The 23,418-nt window shown below is 46.5% G+C and overlaps 1 protein-coding gene across 2 annotated transcripts in view; it reads left to right on the top strand.

The window, feature by feature from the left end:
- The window catches only part of LOC121835642, a 48,587-nt gene that overhangs the window by 1,599 nt on the left and 23,570 nt on the right, over positions 1 to 23,418 (top strand). For both annotated transcript variants that reach the window (XM_042290071.1, XM_042290070.1), the window contains 2 exons: positions 4,112 to 4,394; positions 18,083 to 18,178. In XM_042290071.1, coding sequence (XP_042146005.1) covers positions 4,112 to 4,394; positions 18,083 to 18,178 — 379 coding nt within the window. The remainder of the gene's footprint in view (positions 1 to 4,111; positions 4,395 to 18,082; positions 18,179 to 23,418) is intronic.

Raw genomic sequence — 23,418 nt, 5'->3', positions numbered from 1 at the left:
GGTATTAAGGATCGTGTATTGTACAGCAAACAGGACACACTTCGCAGTCTTCTGCAAAGCTGTGAGAGATGACTGTTCCATGACAAATCACTATCAAATTCTATCCCAAGATATTTAACCCTATCAACGTAAGTTACAGGACTGCAGTTGCAAGAAATACACCCAGACGTGTGCATGAAAAGCGGATGGTTGGACGTTAGAATTTTCAGGGGATTATGAAAACAGGCAAGCTTGGTTTTTGATACATTTATCGTTAGACAATTTGCTTTAAACCAGTCGTGTAAACGGCAAGTGTCGTTTTGCAGCGAAGAGATTGCAGTAGCCGGATTAAGGTGGACCGAGAGCAAAACCGTGTCATCCGCGTATTGGAAAAGGCTACAACCGGAGATTGCTTTGGACATGTCATTAACAAAGATGTTGAAAAGGAGAGGCGATAAAACAGATCCTTGTGGAACCCCGGCCTTTAAGTCAATTTTGGAGCTTCGGTTATTGGCTGTAGAAACTACTTGTGTCCGACCAGTTAAAAAATTTTGTAGTAAAGAAAAGAAAGGACCGCGGAATCCAAGGTTGGATAATTTTTTCAGCAGAATGCTATGACTTACAGTATCAAATGCCTTGGAAACATCAATAAAGAGCGCGCAGGCGACTTGATTCTTCTCGAAAGCGAGATGCAATTCATCTGTGAAGTTCTCTAACAGCGGTTGGGTGCCACGCCCACTAACGAAGCCATATTGTCTAGGCGAAATATTGTCAAACCTATCAAGGAATGCCGTCATAGTTTCGAGAATATGTTTTTCCAATATTTGTATTCTGCAAGGTAAAATTGAAATTGGGCGATAGTTGTCAAGTTTGTTGCGTTCTCCTCCTTTAAATAGAGGCTTCACTAGTGCGCTCTTCAAAGTGTCGGGGATGGATCCGGAAGAAATAAAACCATTTAGCATATAGAGGACCACATGTTTTATGGAATCATAATTCCTTTTTAGATCCTCCGCACTGATGCGATCTACTCCAGGCGCCTTGTTTGCCTTGAAGCTGAAAAGCTGGGATCGAAGGTCAGGCTCGGTCATTTGGGGAAGGAAAGCCGAGGCGGAGTTTGAATCTGAAGCACATGTTGCAAATAGAGAAGTGTCACGGGCTACTCCAGAGAACGTAGCAAAGAATTTATTAAAATCTTCTACCAATTTCTTAGTATCGTGGCCAAAAACTGTTTCAAGTATGTCATCAATCGACCTCTTCACACCTTTGCCTCGCAACTGGTTTACCAAACACCATGTCTGTGAAATATTTGATCGGGCTTTAAAAAACGCTTTACGGAAGTATATTCTTTTCGCTGAACGAATAAGCGCGTTTACGCGGTTTCGCATAATGCGGAATTCTTCCTTCAACTGGGCATTTCTTGGAGACCGGCGACAACGAGCCCAAAGAGCATCTTTCAGTTTTATAGATGACAGAATATCATCCGTTAACCAATCATGGTCGTTTCGACGCCGCCTTACAGTAATAATTTTTCTAGCTTGCCACCTAAAAAGGCGGAACTGCTCACTAAACCTAGTGTAGACGTCGTTGAAGTCTTGAATATGCAATAGATTATTCCAATCGTATTTTCGTACCAACTTATCAAATCGTGCGCGATCAATTATTTCTATATTTTGTGTTACAGCCGTCGGCGGCCTAAGAGTGAGCTGTGATACAAGTTGGCAAGCCACATAGTAATGGTCAGCAAGCTTCTGCTCTATTATGGCCGATTTTGTTGCTATGTTCTGAGCGCGTACATTGATATGGTCTAGGCATGATTTGACAATATGATCACCTAAATGTTCTTCTCGTGTGGGGCCAAGCACCCCCCCCCTCCCCGAGGTCACATAATAATAATAATAATAATAATAATAATAATAATCTTTATTTTGGGGTGCCCAAAAACAACCACATTGGTCTTCTTATTGGTGCACCAACACAACAAGCAAAATGAGCAAGCAAGTACATAGGCTCAAAATATTTACTAAAAAGATAAAACATTCAAGACAAACATAATGCTAAGGGGCTAGAATAATATCATCTAAATCGCGACGGTACATAGAAATTGATGCAGATATATCAAGGTGGCGTGGAGCGAAGGTATTATATAATGACTGAATCCGTAAGAGAGGTGAGGTGTTACATGGCGAGCGAACATCAAAACAAACAAAGTGTCTAGTTATTCAGACTCGGATGAGCAGTGATAGAGTGCAGGTGAGTTGGTAATGAATCGACATCTTGTAGACCCTGAGTCGAAGTGAACATTTGGTTGTCTTCGTCCGTTTTTTAGAGCGCAGCTCTTAGGCGCCCGTTTCTGGCTTGAGCGGCGTCGGCGTCGCCGTCGGCGTAACCGCGCGGTGCATTATGAGTAAATGACCCCGCTAAATTTAGCGGAAAAATTTTCCCGCTATATGTAGCGGAACAATTTCCGCTCTAAATCTAGAGGAAAAATTCCCCCGCTAAATCTAATGGAAAGATTTCTCTGCTAGATCTAGTGGAACATTTTCCCCGCTAAATCTAGCGGAAAAATTTCTCCGCTAAATCTAGCAGAAAAAATTTTCTGGGGGGTCACGTGACTCCCCAACGCGAGCTCACGTGACACGTCCTAAGGTCACGTGACCCCCCCACCCCCTCCCCGAGGTCACATAACCCCCCCCCCCCCCTCAGTACCCTTCCCTCCTCCTCCTCAGGAGCTGCGCTCTAATTCGGCATTACAGGGAGTAAAACGGCTTTCACTTTTTTTATTCTTCCCTATCTCAGGGGCTCATGTCAAAATATTATGAAATAGTACAGCATTTAAAAAACAAATATATTCTAACTCGAGACTCATGTGATAGTATGCTAGCTGCAATGCCACTTTCTGTTCGGTTTATGAGAGGGAGATTTGTTAGAACGATCCAAAAACCATGCGGCCTAAGTGGTGGGAAAAAAAAGGAAAGCGGTTTACAACTCCCTGTAACGCCGAGTTAGAGTGCAGCTCTTGAGGAGGAGGAGGGAAGGGTACTGAGTATCGCGTGTTCTTGGGGGAGGGGGGTCACGTGACCTTGGTGGGGTCATGTGACCTCGGGGGGGGGGGGGGGTTACGTGACCCCCCAGGTCACGTGGGGGGTCATGTGACCTGGGGAAGGTCACGTGACCTCGGCGGGGGGTCACATGACCCCCAGTTTACGTGACCCCCAGAGACATTTTCCCGCTAGATTTAGCGGGAAAACTTTTCCGCTAGATGTAGCGGGGAAATATTTCCGCTAAATTTAGCGAGGAAAATTTTCCGCTAGATGTAGCGGGGAAATATTTCCGCTAAATTTAGCGAGGAAAATTTTCCGCTAGATTTAGCGAGGAAAATTTTCCGCTAGATTTAGCGGGTCAATCTCCCCCCCCCCCCCTCCCACACACACACACACAGTACGTGCGACAGCGGATAGAAATCAAGGATCTACGTCTTCAGTGCACTCCGCGTGCACCATATTCAAAAGGACCGAGCACCGAGCGAGTTTGTTCAGCTTGATTCACTCGAAGCAGGTCTCGGCAGAGTTAACTCCGTACAGGGAATGAGCTAAAAGCGGCGCCGCACCCCTGACTTCGGAGTCTCCAACAATATGTTTTCTTCCGAGTCACCCACGCTTTGGTAAAGCGTTGATGCAAGTGATTTGAACGCGGGGTATCTCATGCCGAAAATCAGGAAGTTGATTTTAATTTTGTCGCCACTATTATGCGAATAAAAACATATTGCGGTTACCTTTTTGCCTCTGCCTTGTATATAGTTCCTGACAGCCTAAGGAGCTTAGGGTGCGGTGTGTCTCGTGCACCTTGTTATCGGTCCGTAGTCGATCAGGTTAGGCCATTAGGAGATAAAAACTTGGAAGGACGAAGCACATATCAATGACCCTGAGCATATCAAGCCGCACCCTTTGCTTCTTGAGCTCTCCGTGAAAGATAAGTGTTCGGAGGACAACTGATAATCTACGGGTAAGTAAGCTCAGGCCGATTAAACTTAGCCAACAATATATACTTCAGATGAGATATTGTTACACACAAACAAATTTACTTTGCACAACTTCTGCCTCACAAGCTTTCACTAATCCTAAGCTTACCGCAGTCTGGAAAAGAAGACACGGGAGAAAGACGTGCCACCCAATCCCCAGCTGGACAGGCTTTTGGAAAGGATGGACCCGAATCCCACTGGTATAACGACGTCAGCCGCGCAAAATGGGACGTTCGTAGGACTCCAACGAGACGTCGACACCCATTTCATGACTGGCTCCAAGATGTACGAAGTTCTTGCTGCACTCAAGAGGATGGCTTGGATTGTACCGTTAGCGTACACTTATCTGTGGACAGCCGCCATCTTTGCCATGTTCCCGCCATTTTATCCGGGGTTGGTGAGTAAACGAACTATTTTTATGTCGACTTAAGAGGGTAGTGCAACGATGTTGGGTTGTGATGTTGGTCACTTTACGCAAGCTTGCTAGCACTAGTGTGACCCAAATAACGAGTTTCACCGAGAAAAAAATAGTAGTACAGATGTAGCGTTAGCGCTCCGTTCAAGATGCCAAAGTTTTAGGACTAACCTGTATCTTGTTCAAACGTTATGAGCAATAGTATAAACGTTTGAATGAGAAATAATGGCCGACGAGGTCCACGAATACCTGGGGCTGAATGGCGTCAACAATAGAGAGCAGGCCCCGCTGCAGGATTATTACTTTTGAATAAGATAACGTTTTTTTCTGAAACTTTGGCGATTGATCCCGACCGCGAGCACTACATTTGGGCAAACTGAGCGTTTGGCGATGGGTATTTTACTTTGACCATGAAATAAAAACCTTGCAATTATTATCGGGGTCGCGCTATTCTACATCGCATGCAACGCCCGTGAGCAAGAACCTTTGTTTTCACAGTGTAATTTTAAGAATAAAAGCGGACCCTTCCTTTCAGTCTCTCCTTCACGGCGCTTGATGACGTAGTCATGGGAATTGCACTGTTGGCGTATTCACGGGGAGTACCTTATGGTAACAGTATTTTACAGCGGCTCATATATACTACAATAGCACTGCGTGAGCACTCTATTTGGGCTCGCGAGAAAGAATGGCACGACTAGCATTCGGGTGGTGGTTTGTGTCCCATCGCCGCATGCCATTAAGAAAATAGTGAAATCCAAGACTTTCAGAAATTCAACACGTTCCTTGTGCTCTGCTAAAGTGTGTTCATCGTAGGCAGTATTTATCGTAGCCAGCGGGTGGCTACGATGAACATTGGCGGTGAATAATCGGTTGCAGGCCACGCGACCACCTGTTCTGGATGGAAGTTTGCCGGGGAGGAGGGGGGGGGGGGTGTTACGCTGCTCGTTTTTTATAATACTTTCTTCGCGAGTGCCATTGAGTTGAGAAAAAAAAACTAACTAGTGTGTGTTCTAGGTTATTGACGTCAAGAAATATTTCTAAGTTGTATTTACGTAAAGTACAAAAGTCGTTGCCCCTCCGCTTTGAGCTTGCATCGTATATGTAGTCCTCGGCTAAACAACATACATAAAAAAATCCACTTATCTAAGGTTATCTTTGGATGGCAGAAAGCCGTCTGACAGTAACGTCTTTTTAGCTTTGGGTGTGCCTGACAATGGACGACATTAGATAAGACAAATGTTCTTGCTTTTTGTGATATTGATTAAACCTTGTGAGTAAGGAACACACTAAAAAAAAGGTGGGTGTAGCCCTTACACTCCTTGTCACATATACGACACCCCTAAACTTCGGTTGGGCGTAAAGCGCACTGACGTTCAACCGACGCAAATAACTTTCAGAAGCGGCTTGATAGCTGAGTTGTGCAACTTACTAAAATATTACGCAAGTGTACCTGACTGTAAAAAAAGTTATAGGCGTTTTCTTGGCCCTACTGTAAAACCTCAGCGTTTTCTTTCTATACTCTTTGATGCTTACTTTAGTTGTTTAATGTCTTATATCTCACCGTCATCAAACCTCTCGTAAAAGTTATGGCCGTCAGCTTGATGTCAGTGCGCTGTACGGCGAACTGAAGTTTTGGGGTGTCGTATATGTGACAAGGGGTGTAAGGGCTGCACCCTTTTTTGTTAGAGTGAAGGGCAGAGTTTTACATCTATGGCTGATATATTTCCCCGTATATTAGGTACAATCTAAATGTGCAGTTTATGAATTGTATGTTGTGTCTGTGTGTTTTTTCTATTCCGCACCCTCTTAAGCAGGGCACAGTACATTCTGACGACCTCCTGCATTCGTGCTGCCCTGCTAAGCTTTCGCAGCTCCAATAATCTGCCTTCATGTACTCAACTAAACCAATAAACCAATAAGAAGTGCGATCGGTATCATCAAAAATCTACCCATTTCACTGCGAAGAAAAGAAAAAAGTGAACTCCCATTCGCTATTGACATCATTGGGGCGCAGTTCAGCTGCCCAAATGTAATGGCTGAGCTGCTAATAGGAAGGTAAACGATTGATTCTTGAAAAGCATCTCAGCGTGTGGTGTGCACTCAAGACGTCCTGAGCGCGCGACACAAAAAAAAAAAAAAAAAAAAAAAATTAACCTCGATTGTTTACTTTCCCGCAAAACACTAAAGAGAGTCAATCACTTTAAGGATGAAACGGAGCGAATGACCAAAGTGGCAATGTGTTCATAGTTAACGAAAAGCAGTCTTCGCCGTGATGTTGAACATGGTGAAACGCCATGCTCAGTGCGACAGCGCAGGCATCTTTTCTTATTTGTTTTCTAAGTGTAACGACATTATCAGCTTCAGATTGTAAGAGTGCTTGGCAAACAGTCAAGTGAACATCTTTCACAAAGTCCAGGCAAACTAGGCCGGGTTTTCTTTTGTTTGTTCCAGATAAAGTTTATTACGTTTGTGACCATAAAAAGGGGGAGCATGTTAATGACCACGTGGCGCCTACCTCTGCCTAGGTAACCAGGACTGCTCAGCTAGGCCTGCCACTGCATTCCTCTGCTCCAAGTTGTTATCTGCTAAAACATTTAGACGTTTTATTTGCATAGGATGGATACGTTTTTTGTTTTTTTTTTATGACGCCGCAGCAGCTCTGTAGAAGGCGTTTTACGTTACGGGTCAGATTAAGGGCTGCAGCAGGTCACATCACCGTTGCAAAAACTTCACGGTGGTTTGTAATTCATGTTGTCAACGACAGCAGCCGTCGGCACGTGTGCGCGAAAACTGCGAACGCATGTCGCAACCGGTCCACGCCCATCGGCGTGTGACGTCGCCTAGGTAGGCTGCGTGGACACAAACAAGAAAAAGAAGGAGACTCGAGATGAAGGAGTTTCGGTGGAAGATACCCGTCTTGGTGACGGGCGGCTGTCAAATTGATAAACTGCTAGTTTTTTTTGTTTTTATTTTAGGAAAATGGGAGACGAGATTTTGTTTGACTACAAACAAGCTCAGAAATGGGACCGAGATGCCCCGACTTGAGAAGCAGTTCGGATTGAAGGCTACAACTTAAGTAGCATTCTAGGAATGCTCGCTTAACTCGACATCCTCAACGACAGCTTGTTCCACATAAATCACGAAGTCGAAAAGACGTAAGCTAACGACAGGAGGACAAGGGCAGGGGACCACACAACAGGATGATCCGACGACCACATATGTTTTTAGTTGTGCGGAGGTGCGCGACGAACACCCCAACCACGACGATCACCAACACGACAATTTTACGACGGAGGCCTGGGACACCGCGACATCGACCGTCCACGGCCTGGTTCCGGACGGTGCAACGTCCGCAGTCGTTGGCTTTCAAGTACTCATGTAGGCCGCGATACAAACTGCGGTATGCGAGGCCTTTCAAGGAGCGGTCCAGCTTTTCCAAATGCCTTAGTCGCCTCAACGTCACCCACCAACGGAGCTTGGAGCGTCAAGGATGTGCGGCTGACTACGACCAGCGCCCGGTTGGTGCCAGTATATGAATTATCATCGAACACCCAGCCTACGGTGGAAGCCTGGCTCAACAAGGTTGACAATCTAGCTGCGGCCTATGAATGGAGTGATCGACAAACGACCTGATTTGTTCTAAGTTTCACGGCGTCGCAGAAACATGGTATGACGGTTTGGCCTCTCTTCAACGAATCCAGGACGAGTGGAAAGTGGAAAGGAAAAAGGCCTTTCCGTCGGCATCGAGTTTTCAACAAGTCTTTAGGGACATAGAGAAAAGATAGAAAAGATGCCACGAGACCATCGAAGCGTACTTTTATGACAAGCTGGCGAAAGCATGACGCTGCAACCTGGATGACGGGACGAGCATCCAGTACCTGATCACTGGACTAGAAGACGAAGATTAAGTGCGGACCCTGAACGTGCGAGATTACGTCACCCCAGACGAGCTACTTCGGTGCATGAAGCGACTGAATGAACGAGTTGATGTCATCAAACAGACCCGGGCCAAAACCTTACATCAACCGCCGACTGATCAACGTCTAAATCGCACTTCAGACAACAACGAGCAGGCGACCAGGGCTCCACGAAAAAAATTCAACGAAACTGGCGAGCCACTTTGTTTTTATTCCTTGACTTACGGGCACTCAGCGAAACCTCGGCGAAAACCGAGATGCGCCAATTGTGGGACATCTGGTCATGAGGCGACGGACTGCTTTAAAATAATTAATTCAACGAACACGAGCGACAAGAAATCAGCCGTTCTAAGCCAACAAGGTAACAAGAGGTGCGACGGCAAGGCACGAAATGAGAAGTATTTCATGCAAGCGATCCTAAACAACAAGCCAATCAAAGCTTTCGTCGACATGGAAAGCCAGTGCGTAACGTTACGAGAAAGCGAAGCGCAGTCGATGAACGTGACCTACGAACCGCTTTATCGTCCATTCAAATCAACGGGTCTAGCTCTGGAAAAACGACGCCTTTAGGCAGTTTCCAAGCAACATTGACTGTCAGCCTAGCCAAGACCAATGTCAAGGTGCACGTGGTGCGCGACGCAGTGCATGTTGTTTCGTTGCTTTAAGACAACCTTTTACTGAATAGTCGCATATTATTGTAGTACGTCGCGAGCACAAACTGCGCATTTTTGAAACTGTGACAGGTCTGATTATGTGGACGGGACTTTGGCCAGTCTTAAGATACCGACCCTGCCTTCACAACGCTTAAGCCTCCGGGTCAAAGAAGCGGTCGTAATTCCTCCTAGCTACGTCGGGATTATTGCAGTCCGCTCCGGAGAAGGGACACAAAAGACTCACGGAGACGTCTCCATTGATGGCACTATCCACTAATCGCTTGGGCATTACGTCCCAGCCTGGGTTTTGAGAAGAAACGAACTGGAAGAACTGTACATCGCCGTAACTAACATATCGGTCACGCCGCTGATCGTCGCTGAAGACGAGCAGATCGCTAGAAGAACATGCTGCACGGAAGGACACGCCAACATCAACCTCGATGCGTACGTAAACTAGAGCGAAAGGAAGCCGACAAGCATGATTGCTACAGAGGACGTAGATGTCGGTCCACCCGTTTTTGACACGCAAAAGAAGCACACTCTTAGAAAAAAGGGTATGGATAGTCCTCCCTTAGGGGAGGAGCGGTCTTGTAACCTATGTTCCTTTAGAAAGGGAGACACGTTCGTCCCTGAAGCAAGTGAGCAAAGTTCCTCCGTCGCTTGCATCTCAATATGGCGGCCGCGAATCGAGCAAATCGAGCCCAATAAGGCTTGACGAGGACGCTACGTCTCTTGTACGGGGCGAGAGCAGCAGCAAATAAAAGCGTAACACGAGCTTTCCGCAAACTGTGTTTATTTCCGAAGCCAGATTCCCCCCACAGGTACAGAAACTTGCGTTTCGAAAGCAGTTACTCACTCTTCTCGTCGACAGCACTGCGATGTTAAACGGAGACAGCCGATAACCAGTTACTTCGCGCACTTTGCGTCTTACCTTTGGTGTTCCTCGAGTCACAATTCCTTCTTCAACCGCATATCACATAGAAGGGCAAACTCCGTCCGCGAAACCAAAAGCCGCTCTCGAAAGAACAAACTCGAAGCCGCTGTTTATCGTGTGGCGTGAAAAGTTAAATCGCTAGCCACCAGATGGCGGGGTCAAGCAGAGTAATTGCTTGAGACTACGGCCTCCATGGCCCACATAGGCCGTCTGTTGAGGCAACAAAGAGACAATTAGAGGACTGGTGGAGAAAGATCTACCTAAGGGGGCAATAACACGCAAATGCACCCAGGCTTGGGCATGCATATTGTTCGAGCCCGCCCGATCTAAAGGGAACAGCCGCATCATCATCATCATCATCATTGCAAGTAGCTAGGCTAGATGGCGCTAGGTACCGCCCAATTCATGTTCTACAAAAAAGAATTTGCTCTCCTTAGGCTACTACTGCGCTTGGGGACCCTCTAGTGTACGCAGTATACACACATTACGCTTATTAGGCTTATTACAAGCATCAGGTGAACATACATGGAGCACATACACGGCACACACAAATATCAATACAACGGAACACCACACTAACCCGAACACTACACCCGTGCTCTGCGTTTTCGTCTTTTATACTGGTCGTTTTGAACGTACGGAACTTTTCGGTGACTCCCTAAGCAATAAAAAATATTCCAAGCATGTTGATTTTTTCCCAGCAATCTCATACCTCTGAGAGTATTTTGAATGGCTCAAGGGATTAATCTCTTATTAAAAAGTAAACGCTCGATCATGCCGTAATTATTTGAAAGCCAATAAATCAAGCCGCTCCAATGCGGTTCGAAGCCATGAGTTTGTTTCCCCACACGGCACGCCGTAGCCTGTATTTCTATTGGTTTTTCTATTTATGATGTTCGCGCAAAGCTGCAATTGCCGTCTTGAGTTAATCTCTGTAGAGCGGATATTCACTCAGCTGGAAGTGATGCTTCACGGGCTCAGAAATCGCTTTTCGATCAACTTGAATGCAGTCAAAGCCGCGACTTGCGGCAGGTGTTAAGTGTACGGAGCTACGCCGTGGCGAGGCCGAAAACTTATAGCGCTCATCCCAGCGCGCCACTTGGAGGGCAGTTTCTCCAGGAACCGTAGTATATTTAAACAGCAAAATAAAGGGTAGTTTTTTTTTTCTCGATTTTACCTACTATTGTTTTTAATGGCGAAATTCCATACTGTAAATATACGTACTTTCCGTCACGATTTCGTACTGTTCAGTCCTTGCCCCAGAGCGCAATCGCTCTCGGGGACGAGACAATTCCCACAGTCACATTGGCCACTGTACGATAGCGATAGGAGCTTCTACAGTTCAGACCAGCGTTCCAACATGACTATCCGCACGTTGATCGATTGCACGTAATCCCTCAAGTGGTATTAAACTTTTTAATGTAAAGCGGAATGTCAACCTGCGACACCCCGCCCCCTCCGATCACGGTCCGACCAACGGCATCAATGCCCGACAGTTTACGTCATCTCATCTTGTTGTTACACCACTGATACGTGAACACACGGTCACATCGGCGATAATTCCAGTCTTCTGTTCACAACCCACAACACTGCCATCACGATGTTGCAGCTATGTTGCTGACACGCACAAATACAGAACCACGTTGAACGCCGGTTGCACTCGGCATCGGAAAACAGAACCGAACTCAGGACGCAAGGCACCCAGGCAGCCGGCAGCAAAACCTGCCTGTCTTGGACGCAGTTCCTGCGGTTTCCATAACGTCGAAAACGTCGACACAGTTCCCCGTGGTTTCGCTACTGTCGTTCCGCACCGCGCGAGTCCCGCAATCCGGAGACGGCCATCCTGGCCATACCCCAGTGTACGTGGCGCTGCTGGCACTGCTCCGGAACTTCGCTGTTTCTAGCGGCTTCGTTTGCTTGTTTGACAAAATAAGTGGTAAAAACGTCAATGCTACCGAAATGTTTAACACGCTTGGACTAGAAGACGGAATTACAGGCGGCCTTCGCTGCCACTGAATTTTAATCAACTCAACATTAATTTATTAAACAACGTGCGCGACGTGCTCGAAAAACGAAACCGGAAGGAAGATGCGTCGGGAGGGCGAAAGCTTTCTCCTGTCTGCCTGGAGAAGGAGGAAAACGTCTCGTTCCTCCCTTCTTCTCCTGTCCGCTTGGGGGCGCGTCATTAGAAGGGAGGAAGAGGCGCCGTTGCTACTTTTTTCCTACATTTTTTCTTAGAGTGCACTCGTCACCACGATTAATGAGTACCGCGACTGCTTCGCTACATCCCTATCGGAAGTTGGGTGCGCGATGGGAACAGGAATGAAAATAGGGTTGACAGCAGACACTCCGCTGACGTACCGCTCATACCGTCTACCGTACTCTGAGAGGGAGACTGTTCGGGCAGTGATCGATAAACTAAAAGAGACTGAAGTTGTAATGGACTCTACTTCTGACTACGCGAGTCCCTTCCTAGTGGTCACGAAAAAGAACGGAGAGAGGCGACTACGTGTTGACATTCGCGCTCTCAAGAAAATCACCACGAAAAACAGGTATACGATTCCTCTCATTGACGCGCAACTCGACAGGCTTCACGAAAATGGTTAACTATCCTGGATCTTTCATCTGGGTATTATCAAGTGCCCATCTCCGAGGGAACCCGAGAGAAGGAAGGGTTCATCACTCCGGATGGCCACCAAGAATTGACTTGCTTGCCTTTCGGTCTCGTCAACGCACCAAGCGTATTTCAGCGCTTGATAAACACGGCTTTCGGCCCACTCATGAACACGAAAATTATGGCTTATCTGGACGACCTGTTGATTTCATTGATTGCGTTGAAGAAAGGATGGTCGTTCTACGCAAATTGTTCGATGTATTAAGAGACTCTGGCCTCACGCTGCGCTTGAAGAAGTGTTCTTTTTTCCCCAAAAAGGTAAGTTACCTGGAATATGAGATTTTGGCTTCGTCCATCAACCATAACCAAGTCAAGTTGAAGGGCCTGTCTGATTTTCCGACGCCAACAAACGTCCATGATCTCCGCCGATTTCTCGGCCTTTGTAGCTATTTTGAACGCTTTGTGGCCGGATTCGCCATGATGGCGAAACCACTCACCACGTCGCTTAGTAAGCCAGAAGATTGGCACTGGACGAAAGATTCAGAAGTGCATTCCAAAAGCTGCAAGGCAGTTTAATAAGCAAGCCCACGCTGGCACTCTACGCACACGGTGGTAAAACAGAGGTACACACAGATGCATCCAAGTTCGGTATCAGAGGCGTACTGTTGCAAGAACAAAAATACGGTTTAATGCATCCGGTCATGTATGTCAGTAGACGCACGGCGCGAGAAGAACGCTGCCACTTGTGCGAGCTTGAAGCGTTAGCTGTTGTTTGGACGGTTGAGAAACTTCTGCCGTACTTGTACGGGATCGAGTTCACACTCGTAACGGATTCTAGCTCACTAAGAACCACACTGTCTGAGCGAGATTTGATGCCACGCATAGGAAGGTGGTATCTGTAGCTGTAGGACTATACGTTTGACGTGGAACACAGCCCAGGAAACAAGATGAACCACGTCGACGCGCTCAGTAAGGGCTCCTGCTTCGGGACCCGAAGAAATGTATGTCACCACGTGCGTCAGCGTTTCCGCTACAGAGCTTTCTGACGATGACTGATTTGTATTGGCCCAAAAGACCGATCCAACGTATCAAGGAATCAAAGACTACTTACGGGGGTTTCCAAGAACAAAAGTGTCGCAGAGTCTCAAGAGCGAGTATGTGCTAGCAGAGGGCAAGATTTTCAAGAGAACCCATGACGACGGAGAAGACCGTCCGCTATGGGTTGTGCCCAGAAGAGCACGTTGGTAGTAGCACGACGATGCCATGATGACGTTGGTAACTGCTGTTGAGAAGACCATGGCACTACTCACCAAGAAGTATTGGTTTCCAAGAATCCGTCGGTACCTCAAGCGACACATTGCGTGCTGTCTGGAGTGCTTATATCGCATGGTTCCACCCGGGAAAAAGCCAGGCAAACAACACAGTATTGAAAAAGGCGCCGTGCTCTTTGACACCGTTCATACGGAGAAATTAGGCCCATTCTTCTGCAGCGCAAGTGGCAATACATACTTAATAATGACAGTAGATGGTTTCAAAAGTTCGTTGTCATTCTAGCCGTGAATATCAGCACTTCGTCAGGCTACGCAAAAACTTTCTAAGGGACCTCGTCAGCATTTTTGGCACTTCATGAAGATTGGTCACAGATCAGGGCACCGCTTTTACCAGGCGACAGTTCGAGCAGTACTGAAGTCTGTCAACGTCGCCAACGTGACAAACGCCGCCTGGACACCCCGAGATAACTGGCAAGTCGAGAGATACAGCAGAATCATAACACCCGCCATGGCCAGTCTGTCAAAAAGGAGTGATGGAAGTCCAATGGGGAATGAGGAACATGGTAAACCGAGCAACTAAAGCAACACCCTTCACTCTGCTTTTACTTTCGTTCCCCAAGCGTGACAGGTGACAAAGTCGACAACGCTGTTGCACAAATTTCGGACGCTACTGTGCTCAAACAGTGAGAAAAGACAATAGAAAATATACGTCAAGATCAAGAGAAGCAGAGGAAATATCACGATAAGAAACGAGGAGTCGCGCCAAGTTACAATCTAGGTGATATTGTGATGCTCCAGAGAGAGCCAAGGTCAACGGGCGAGTCGCGTAAGCTGTTCCCCAAATACCAAGGCCCGTATATCGTTGTGAAAAAGCAACCTCACGATAAGTATATAGTTCAAGATCTACCGGAGACCCAACGGTCGCGACGCTTCTACGAAGGTATTGCCGCTGTTGACATGATGAAGCGCTTCACGGTCAGCGCTGAGAGCAACGTGGACGGCCTGTCAACGGAAGTGTAGAGCGACACGGATATAGTAGAGGTAGAACCTCAGCAAGAGGCAGCGTAAGTCGGATGATCATTTCACCGAAACATTCCAAGTTCCAGGGACAAGGAGTCTCAGCCGGGCCGACTGGGATGGAGGCTAGCGGTGTTGTAAACGGCAGGAGACGTCGGCACGTGTGTGCGAGAACCGCGAACGCATGCCGCAACGGGTCCACGCGATAGTGAATCATCGGCGTGTTACGTCACCTAGAAAGGCTGTGTGTAGACACAGAAGAAAAAGGAGACTCGAGATGAACGAGATCTGGAGGTAGGTACCCGTTTCGGTGACGAGGGGGTATCGTCTTGGTAAACCGTTTGTTTTTTTTTTGTTTTTTTTTTTAGAAAGGGGATGACGAAACGTGTGTTTCACTACATTCGTATCAGCTGCAATGTTGTTTTCTCCTGCCACCATATGGTACCGAGACCGTGAGTTTTGTCGCCTACCATATACTACAAACGTTGTTTTTTTTCGCCTACCAACATAGTGATTGTCTCACTTTCAACTTCCACTGTCTGTTTCCAGCTCAGAAAGAATCCTACGTACAACTGTACTTTCTGGTCTATATATCGCGGTGGCGTAAAAATCGCGCTCCCTGTAAACCTGTGTCTTGTCAACAAAGTTGTTGTATAAGTCCAACATTTGTATAAGTCCCATCATTAGTATATTGGCATATTCGGCGCGATTTAGTCGCACCGAAGAATTCATATATATATGCACCGTGATCATGATATATCCGCAAGTGGAAACAAGTTTCAACAGTTTGGTCAACGAATTTAACAAAAAATAAAAACCACGCGGCTGGCTTGCATAGTTTCGACCCACACATCAAGAAACAAACGCAGATATGTCGCATCGTTGTATGAGACGCATCGATGGAAAGATTGAAAAAAATACGCGACATATACACAAAAAATGCCATAATTTCACAAATTACCGTAGCACTCATGGGATATCTTGACATATTCCATTTCAACCGCATGTAAACTAACGCTTTTAAGGCCATTTGGACGGCCCGCAAAATTTGGATTATCAACTTTTTGCGCTGTAATTTACTACTGAGGAGCAAGCAGGTGGTAAAAGCTTACCGTGAAGTAAATAAATCATAAAAAGACTTAACTGGTTAAAAAAAGAACAAAGAAACCTTTTCTGTGCAATCTACTCCTCCACTTCGCTGACAATGCACGCGTAGTGAGAAGTGCTGCGGGCAGATGGCGTACCCCGCGCCGAGGGAGCGCCGGCCCATTCGGGTTCTTCACCGGGATTGCTGCTATTATAACTCGAATCGGCCGACGCACCCAAGAGAGCCTAGAATAAAGTGGCTTCCATTTCAAACTACAGGAGCGTTGGATAATTAATTGTGAACACTTCGCAAATCGCCAGTGCGCATGTGCTGCGTTTTCGCATGGAAAGGAGGGAAGAGGTACAAAAGACGGGGACGTTTGCAGACTATCAACTCTTTCCTTTCCTCCTCGCAGCTCGTATAAAAAATGGGCCCATGAACCACGCGAAGCCTATCCAGCAGTTGGGTACTCTCTGTAATGCAGGCTCTTTAGCGCTCCCTTGACGCGGCGTACACCATCTGTCGGCAGCACTTCTCACTACGCGTGCATCGTCTGCGAAAGGGCGGCGGCGTTGATTGCCCAGAATAAGTTTCAGTCTTTTTTTTTTAAATTTGAACGTGGTAATTTGATCTCTTGATTTTTTCACATAAGCTTCCATCTCCTGCTTGCTCCTACGTAGTAAATCGCAACGCGATCCGTGGATAAAACGATATTTTCGGGCCGTACATAAATTATGGCGAATCTTTTATCTTAAAACTTCCAGACGCTTTATTTATACGCCTACTCATATTTCGTACGGATTCTATATTTGTAGAGTGACATACATAACTGCATAAAACACATGGAAACTGACCAGCACACAGCACTGCGAGCAACGATTTTAATCAATAGGAGTGAAAGCGCTAAATTTGATTATACAATTTTCTGAACATGTTACCAATTGATTAGTGCCTCAAATGCCATAAAACATATACATACAGCCTGCACGATTAATCACCGTGTTTTCTGTCTATATGTCCTGCTGTCTTTAGTACACGCTCATCATCCGCCACAGACACATACCTCGTGCACACGCGTACATATACGCCTTTTACCCTCCTCATCTGCACACATATACGTTTTTTGCCCCCCTTTTATGTGCTTCTGTCGATCTGCAATCATGTCGCGGATATTGTAGTTTACATGTGATCTTTAACGTTGTATAACTGCGTATATTTTCTTTTTGTTCTGTTTTTTTATCTTTAGGTGTGTGCTTCATTCTGATTCAATGTTATGCATTACGATACTAATAATTCCTGATAAAGCGGTTCCCCTTGCCCATGGAATATTATTCTCATTATTCTTGTCCAGCTCGCTTGCACCTCTGCATTAATTGCATTATCAGCATAACCTTCAAGTTCAGGCCGTTCACACTTGGTACTAGACTGGTGGCAGCTGTTAAAACCCGTTTGCTCCAGTGACGTCTAACTCCTGGTTAGCTCATTCGTGGAACGCTCCTCTGGAAATGGAGAGGTCCCTGGTTCGATACCAGGACCAGGCGGATATTTTCAGTCGCGTACTAGTCACGTAGCTTTGTTTGGAGATTTCTGTTTGTGGTTGGTCCGCTTCGGTCCCTTTCTCCGGGGATTATTAAGATCGTTATTCTTGCCCAGCTCGCTTGCACCTACGCATTACATGCACTAGCATCGTTCTCGCAGTTTTTTTCCCTAAAGTTTCTTAACTTTTTTAAAGTTTTTATATCGACAGGTTTATTTGTTTCTAATTTTGGATTTGGATTGTTTATTGTTCATGTTTATTGCTTTGCAGTTAGTTTTATATTTGTATCGTTTATGGGCCACTCATGTTCTTTTCGTTTGTGCAACTTGGTTCTCATTTATATACGTTGTTGTTCTTTTGATGGACGCTAAATGCTGGGCCAACATTTTATTGCAAACTAACCCTTTATTACCAAAGGGTCCCATCAACAGTTTTCTTTTAACATTTTAAGACACCTGCCTGAATACATATCTTATGAATACCTTCTTTGAAAGTGAAAACATATTTTTGTTTGTCTTGAAGTGGTTAACGTGATATAATATTATTTAAATATTTACATAATGAAGACCTAACGTTTTAAAAGATGGAGGCGAATAATCAAGAATTAACATTCTTGTTTTTTCCATGATTTCCCCCAAAGGCTACATCTCGAGGTCTGGAGGCCTGGAAGTTTGGCTTCGTGTTTTCCGCGCTCAAGTGCGGAATGAGTTTGGGATCGTTTTCAATAAGAAAAATGGTATGTACTTGAAATTTATTCCTTGAAATATAAAACTGTACATTTGCAATAGACGTGAATATGGAATAGCCGCAAAAACAATATTGACTCGGTTTGTGCAGCAGTGTCTCTGACCCGCGAAGTGCGGATTTAAACGCTCCATCTTTTATTTTTTGTGTTTTATTATTATTATTCAGCTTGAGGAGTTTCCTTTCTGTCACGTTATTTAATGTCAGAAAATGCACTTTCAAAAGCTCCTGAGGGAGCGCTCAATTAAAAAACATGTCCGTAAGTTCACTTCCCTCTAGAAAATGGGGACAGCTCATCACAGCGAGCAATGGCAGGATCCCAGGGGATTACGAAGCTCACAATAATATTAGACCTCAAAACCTGCGATGTGCCCAGAGACAATGCGCTTGACTGGAGTCATTAAATAAGCTACGCCTCAGAGTAGCTACCCTTCAGACATCTTGGTGTTTAAGATCATGGTCGCCAGTTATCTGAAGCTTTATTTGAAATTGTAGGAAACGCTTTCCCGTCCTCCCGAAATGTTAAAACAGTTCGCGACAAAGCAAAACATTCTAACCTAAGCTTCCTGCCACCATTTCTGAAGCTTATGAAGTAAAATTCTTGATATGTGACAGTCGACAGTTGCGTCTGCTCTGCACTAAGCACCAAGATGGCGACGCTCACTGCTCACTGTCACTGCGAACATCGCATTTAACAGGTCTAAGCGTTTTCTGAACTTCTTTTTTGACGGGATTATTTTATTGTGCACCGTCTTTGTGTTCTGCGGGAAGTAAACTCACAGACTTTCTTCAGACTGTTCTACACCAAGATGCAATCGAAACAAAAATACAACAACAAAAAAAGTCTTCCTGTTAAATCGGTTTAATCAATAGGAAGAAAGATCATTATGACGGTCCGATGGTTATGTCGTTGCTTTGACAAGGGACTGAAAATGCAGTTTTACCACAGTGCCTGTGACCGTTGAAGGGTGATTACGATCGACCTCTTGATTTACGCATTCAAATAAAGAAACCAACATTGATTTACGTTTTCAATGCATCGCGGGTCAGTGTACACACAGAAGCTTTTGAGGACGCATAATCACAGGACAGCCTAAACTTCTCGGGGGCGCGGTCAGTCACGAGCACCCGATTATCAGTGTGCAGTCATTGCGAAGTGAGAAGGAAGGTGCGTGACCATAATACTGTTTGCGTTTCATTAAGCTGTCCGTGCCTGTGAAGTCGCCGACTTTGACAAGCCGCAAAAGACGACTCGTGCGGCTCGTGCGAGCTCCGGTGCCGCAGGTGCGAGCGCGAGGAAAAGAAATAAAAATAAAAATAAATTAGGAAAGTTCTGCATAGAATCACGGAGGTTGACCTGTCTGTCTTGAGCTCAGAGCCCATTTCTCTTGACGACGACAACCAATCGTCACATATGGCGCCCGAACGGGGACCCGAGTCTTCAGAAAATTGAAGTAAACAACATGGGGGGGGGGGGGGGGGAGGCTTTGCTCACTTCGACCACGTCTCCATCAACCCCTGTCGCTTGACGGCCAAGGTTTCAAGGTAGCTCCAAGATGGCGGAACGTTCCATCGAAGCTTTCCGAAAGCTGGATGACGACGCCAAGGACGCCGCATATTAATCATTTGTCAGCGACACAGAGATCCTGAAAGACGAGGCAAAGCAGCTACGCTCACAGCTAGCAGAGCTCAAGAACGTGACCTCTGCGCAACCGATCGACCGGCAGGAGGACATATCGCGCCCTTTTGACGACGCCACCAAGAGACAGCTGCCGGCAATAGAGAATTTAATCTGCGAACGGCTGGCACCTGTCGTGGGTCGTCTTGATCAGCTCGAGGCAAAGATGGGGAGGACATCATCGGCTGAATTGCAAAAGCGGCGTGATCTCCATTCAGAAAGTTTCCGAGAACAAAACCGTCAAAAAAAAAAAGAGGCTCAACGCACCCAAGAAGAAACATTCTGTTCAAGCTGAGTCAGCCACAGACATTGCAGTCGCATCCGATCGGCCGGCAAGGTTGTAGACCAAAGTGGCTGTCAGCTGGGTTCCTCAGTTAGGCAAGGACATCACCGCCTGGTTTCACCAGATTAATTTCTGGTTCCAGACGTTCAAAGTCGCACCAAGTGAGGCCATCTCATTGATTGTATCCAAGTTACCATCTAAGGACCTCATGTGGGTGAGGTACACACGCAGCCGATATGAAGAAAACCCGTCATCTCGACCAGTGGCTCTACCCTCTGATGCTACTGTCGGAGTCACTATGGGGGTCAGAAGTGCCGAAGACATCAAGCTTAGCGACGACGAAACTGCGTTCATTTTAAGTTGCCCAAGCCTGCCTTCACCGGAGGACTTGGATGGTCCCTAATGCTTTGGAAATCGTCAGCCCTCAACATAAACTGTTATCGGTTGAGGGTGTCGCGTTCAACATTAGTTCAACGCTGGCACCTGAAGAGCTTCAAAAAATTCAAGAGCTTCTTGCGAAAAATATGGCTTGCTTCGCGCGAACCAGCACTGACGTTGGAAACTGTCAGCTTGAACAGCACTCCATTCCGACAGCCAATCCGAGACCTATTTCCCAGAGACTACGTCGACCGTCGTTGGCGCAGCGTGATCATGTCAAGGCGATGATCGAGGATCTCAGTGACGCCAAGGTTGTGCAGCTATCGCGCAGTCTGTGGGCATCCCCCTTGGTCTTAGTCACGAACGAGGAGAGATCAACACGAATTTGCGTCGGCTTCACAAAGATCAACGCGGTCACTGAAGTCACTGTGTACCCCTTTCCGCGAATTGAAGACGCCCTGCAGACACTGACGGGGAGCAAGTTTTTCTCTGTGATGTACCTAGTTTCTGTTTTTTATCGAATTGCCATGCGGCCAGAAGATGTCGAAAACGGCCTTTGTTTCTCTGTGGGGCCAGTATGAGTTCTTGAGGGTGCCGTTTGCACTCAAGGGTGCTCCGTTTAGCTGTGAGCGTGCGGTAGACAGTATCATCGATAATGCAAAGTCGATAACACACTTGTCTACAGGGACGATTCTGTTGTCTACAGGAAGACATAGGACGAGCATACGACGCACCTGCAGAACATTTTTTCGAGGTTCCACGAAGCGAACCTGAAGATAAAACCACAAAAGTGTTTTTTCTTTCTTTTGCACGTCAGTCATGTACCTTGGAGACATTGACAAGAAGCATGGAGTTTCTCCAGGCCCGTCAAATTGGCAGCTGTTCATAGGTTTCCGCCTCCCCGCAACATCCAGGAACTTCAATGCTTCATAGGCCTGACATTTTACTTCCGGAAGTTTATTCTGAATTATAGTGTTTACGCTGCTCCTTTGCGTGAAATTCTCAAGAAAGAAACGAACTTCCTCTGAAATAAAGAACAATATACAGCGTTTGGGGCCCTCAAGGATGCCCTGTGTGAGCCACCGCTTCTTAAGCTTTTTTTCGGAAGACGTACGCTTTGCCGTCCAAGTTCACACACACGCTTCCAAGCTTCGGCTGGAAGCATTGCTATTGCAAAAGGACGAAGACGGAAACTTCAGAGCTGTAGCGTACTTGAGTTGCTTCCTCAAAGATTCCGAGTCCAACTACACTTTGACAGAGATGGAAGCTCTTGCCGTCTAGTAGGCTTTAGATGAGCTTCGCCCTTATCTCATAGGTCGTACGTTTCAAGTTGTTACCGACCACCATGCTCTTTGCTGGGTGATGCTGCGGTACAAGGAGGGGAACCAGCGCATACTGCGCTGGTTGCGCCTCCCGCAGGAGTTCGATTTCGAGGTCATCTACAAGTCAGGAGCTCTACACAGAGCGACGGATTGCCTCTGTCGGACTCCGCAGTCAACACGGGAGCTAGTTGACAAAGTTCTATGTGTCACATCTCCGGCCTTCCTGCAAAGGGCTGAGGATCTTTCACGTGACCAACATGAGGATTCGTATTGCCAGGACATTTTCAATCTTCTGGACGGTAGTACCGGTGCACGTAGACAGCAGAGGCGAGCACAGAACAAGTCCGTCGTTCATGACGGAGTCCCTTACAGGAGAGATCAAGGCCCTGCCAATCAACGTTTTTTGGTCTGACTTTTAGACTCCAAGAAAGCCGAAGGTTTGCGCGAATTCCACGGAGGAAAGTACGGCGCATACAATAGCATCAGACGCACCTTCGGAGCTATTCGGACAAAATAAATTTGGCCGAAATTCTTCAGGGACGTAAAGAACTTTGTCACTCATTGCGATTTCTGCCAACATATAAAAATGTCTTCTGCTGCACCCCTTGGACTGCTACAACCGATTGAAGCCTACTGCCTGTTTCACACGGAAGGGCTGGATATTGTTGGACCGTTTAGGACATCTCGAGGCTAAAAATACACCATCGTTGCCATCGACTGCCTCACAAGATATGTTGACGTTAAGCCTGTGCGGAACATTGAAGTGGTTACAGTACAGAAATTCATCGAGCGTCGAATCATTCTAAAGCACGGTTGCCCAGCAGGGATTAACACTGATTGCGGCACTTAGATGATAACACGCTCGACTTCGGCGTACCTTGAACACCGTGGCATCCAGCACTCGCCTACGACAGCCTAACATTCTGCTGCGAACGGCCTCTTGGAACTGGCGAAAAAGACGGCCAAGCAGACGATCAATTTGACTACAGCCGGAGGCGACAAGTGGGCTGACGTCCTTCCCTAAGTTGTCTTCTGCTATCATACCGGATTCCAGGACACCGTCCATCAGTCACATATTTTTCTTGTCTACGGCTGTGATCCTGTGCTCCCCCTTGATATCGTTTATGGCCGCCAGGAGCTCGCTGAACTACGTGATACATCGGACTATTTAGTCGTTGTTCAGGAGAGACTGAACTAAGCTCGAAAGCTATCCGTTAAGCACATCAAATTCGCTAAAAAAAAACAAATAGCTACTTCGACAGGGGACGCAAGAACGTCCCCTTCGAGAAGGGCCAGCTTGTGCTGTTAAAGACACCACCCGTGGGGCTCAAGGCAGCAAGACGGTTCACTCGCCCCTACCGCATTGCGAGCCGGCTTTCTCCTGTGAACTACGAGATTGAGCTCATGGACGGTAATGGCCGAAAAGTAGTGCACGTGGAGAAACTGAAGCCCTATCTTACACCAATCGCTGATTTTTCACAGTCTTTACCCGATGACTGAAGTTTTGAAATTTATAGTGTGTGCACTTGTTTATAGGGTGCCTTCTCATTTAGCACCTTGTATGCACATCT

Source organism: Ixodes scapularis, unplaced genomic scaffold (assembly GCF_016920785.2).
Source record: "Ixodes scapularis isolate PalLabHiFi unplaced genomic scaffold, ASM1692078v2 PGA_scaffold16__2_contigs__length_2301149, whole genome shotgun sequence".
NCBI lineage: Eukaryota > Metazoa > Arthropoda > Arachnida > Ixodida > Ixodidae > Ixodes > Ixodes scapularis.
Note: the sequence above shows the minus strand (reverse complement) of the source record. Positions and strands in the feature narration are given on the sequence as shown.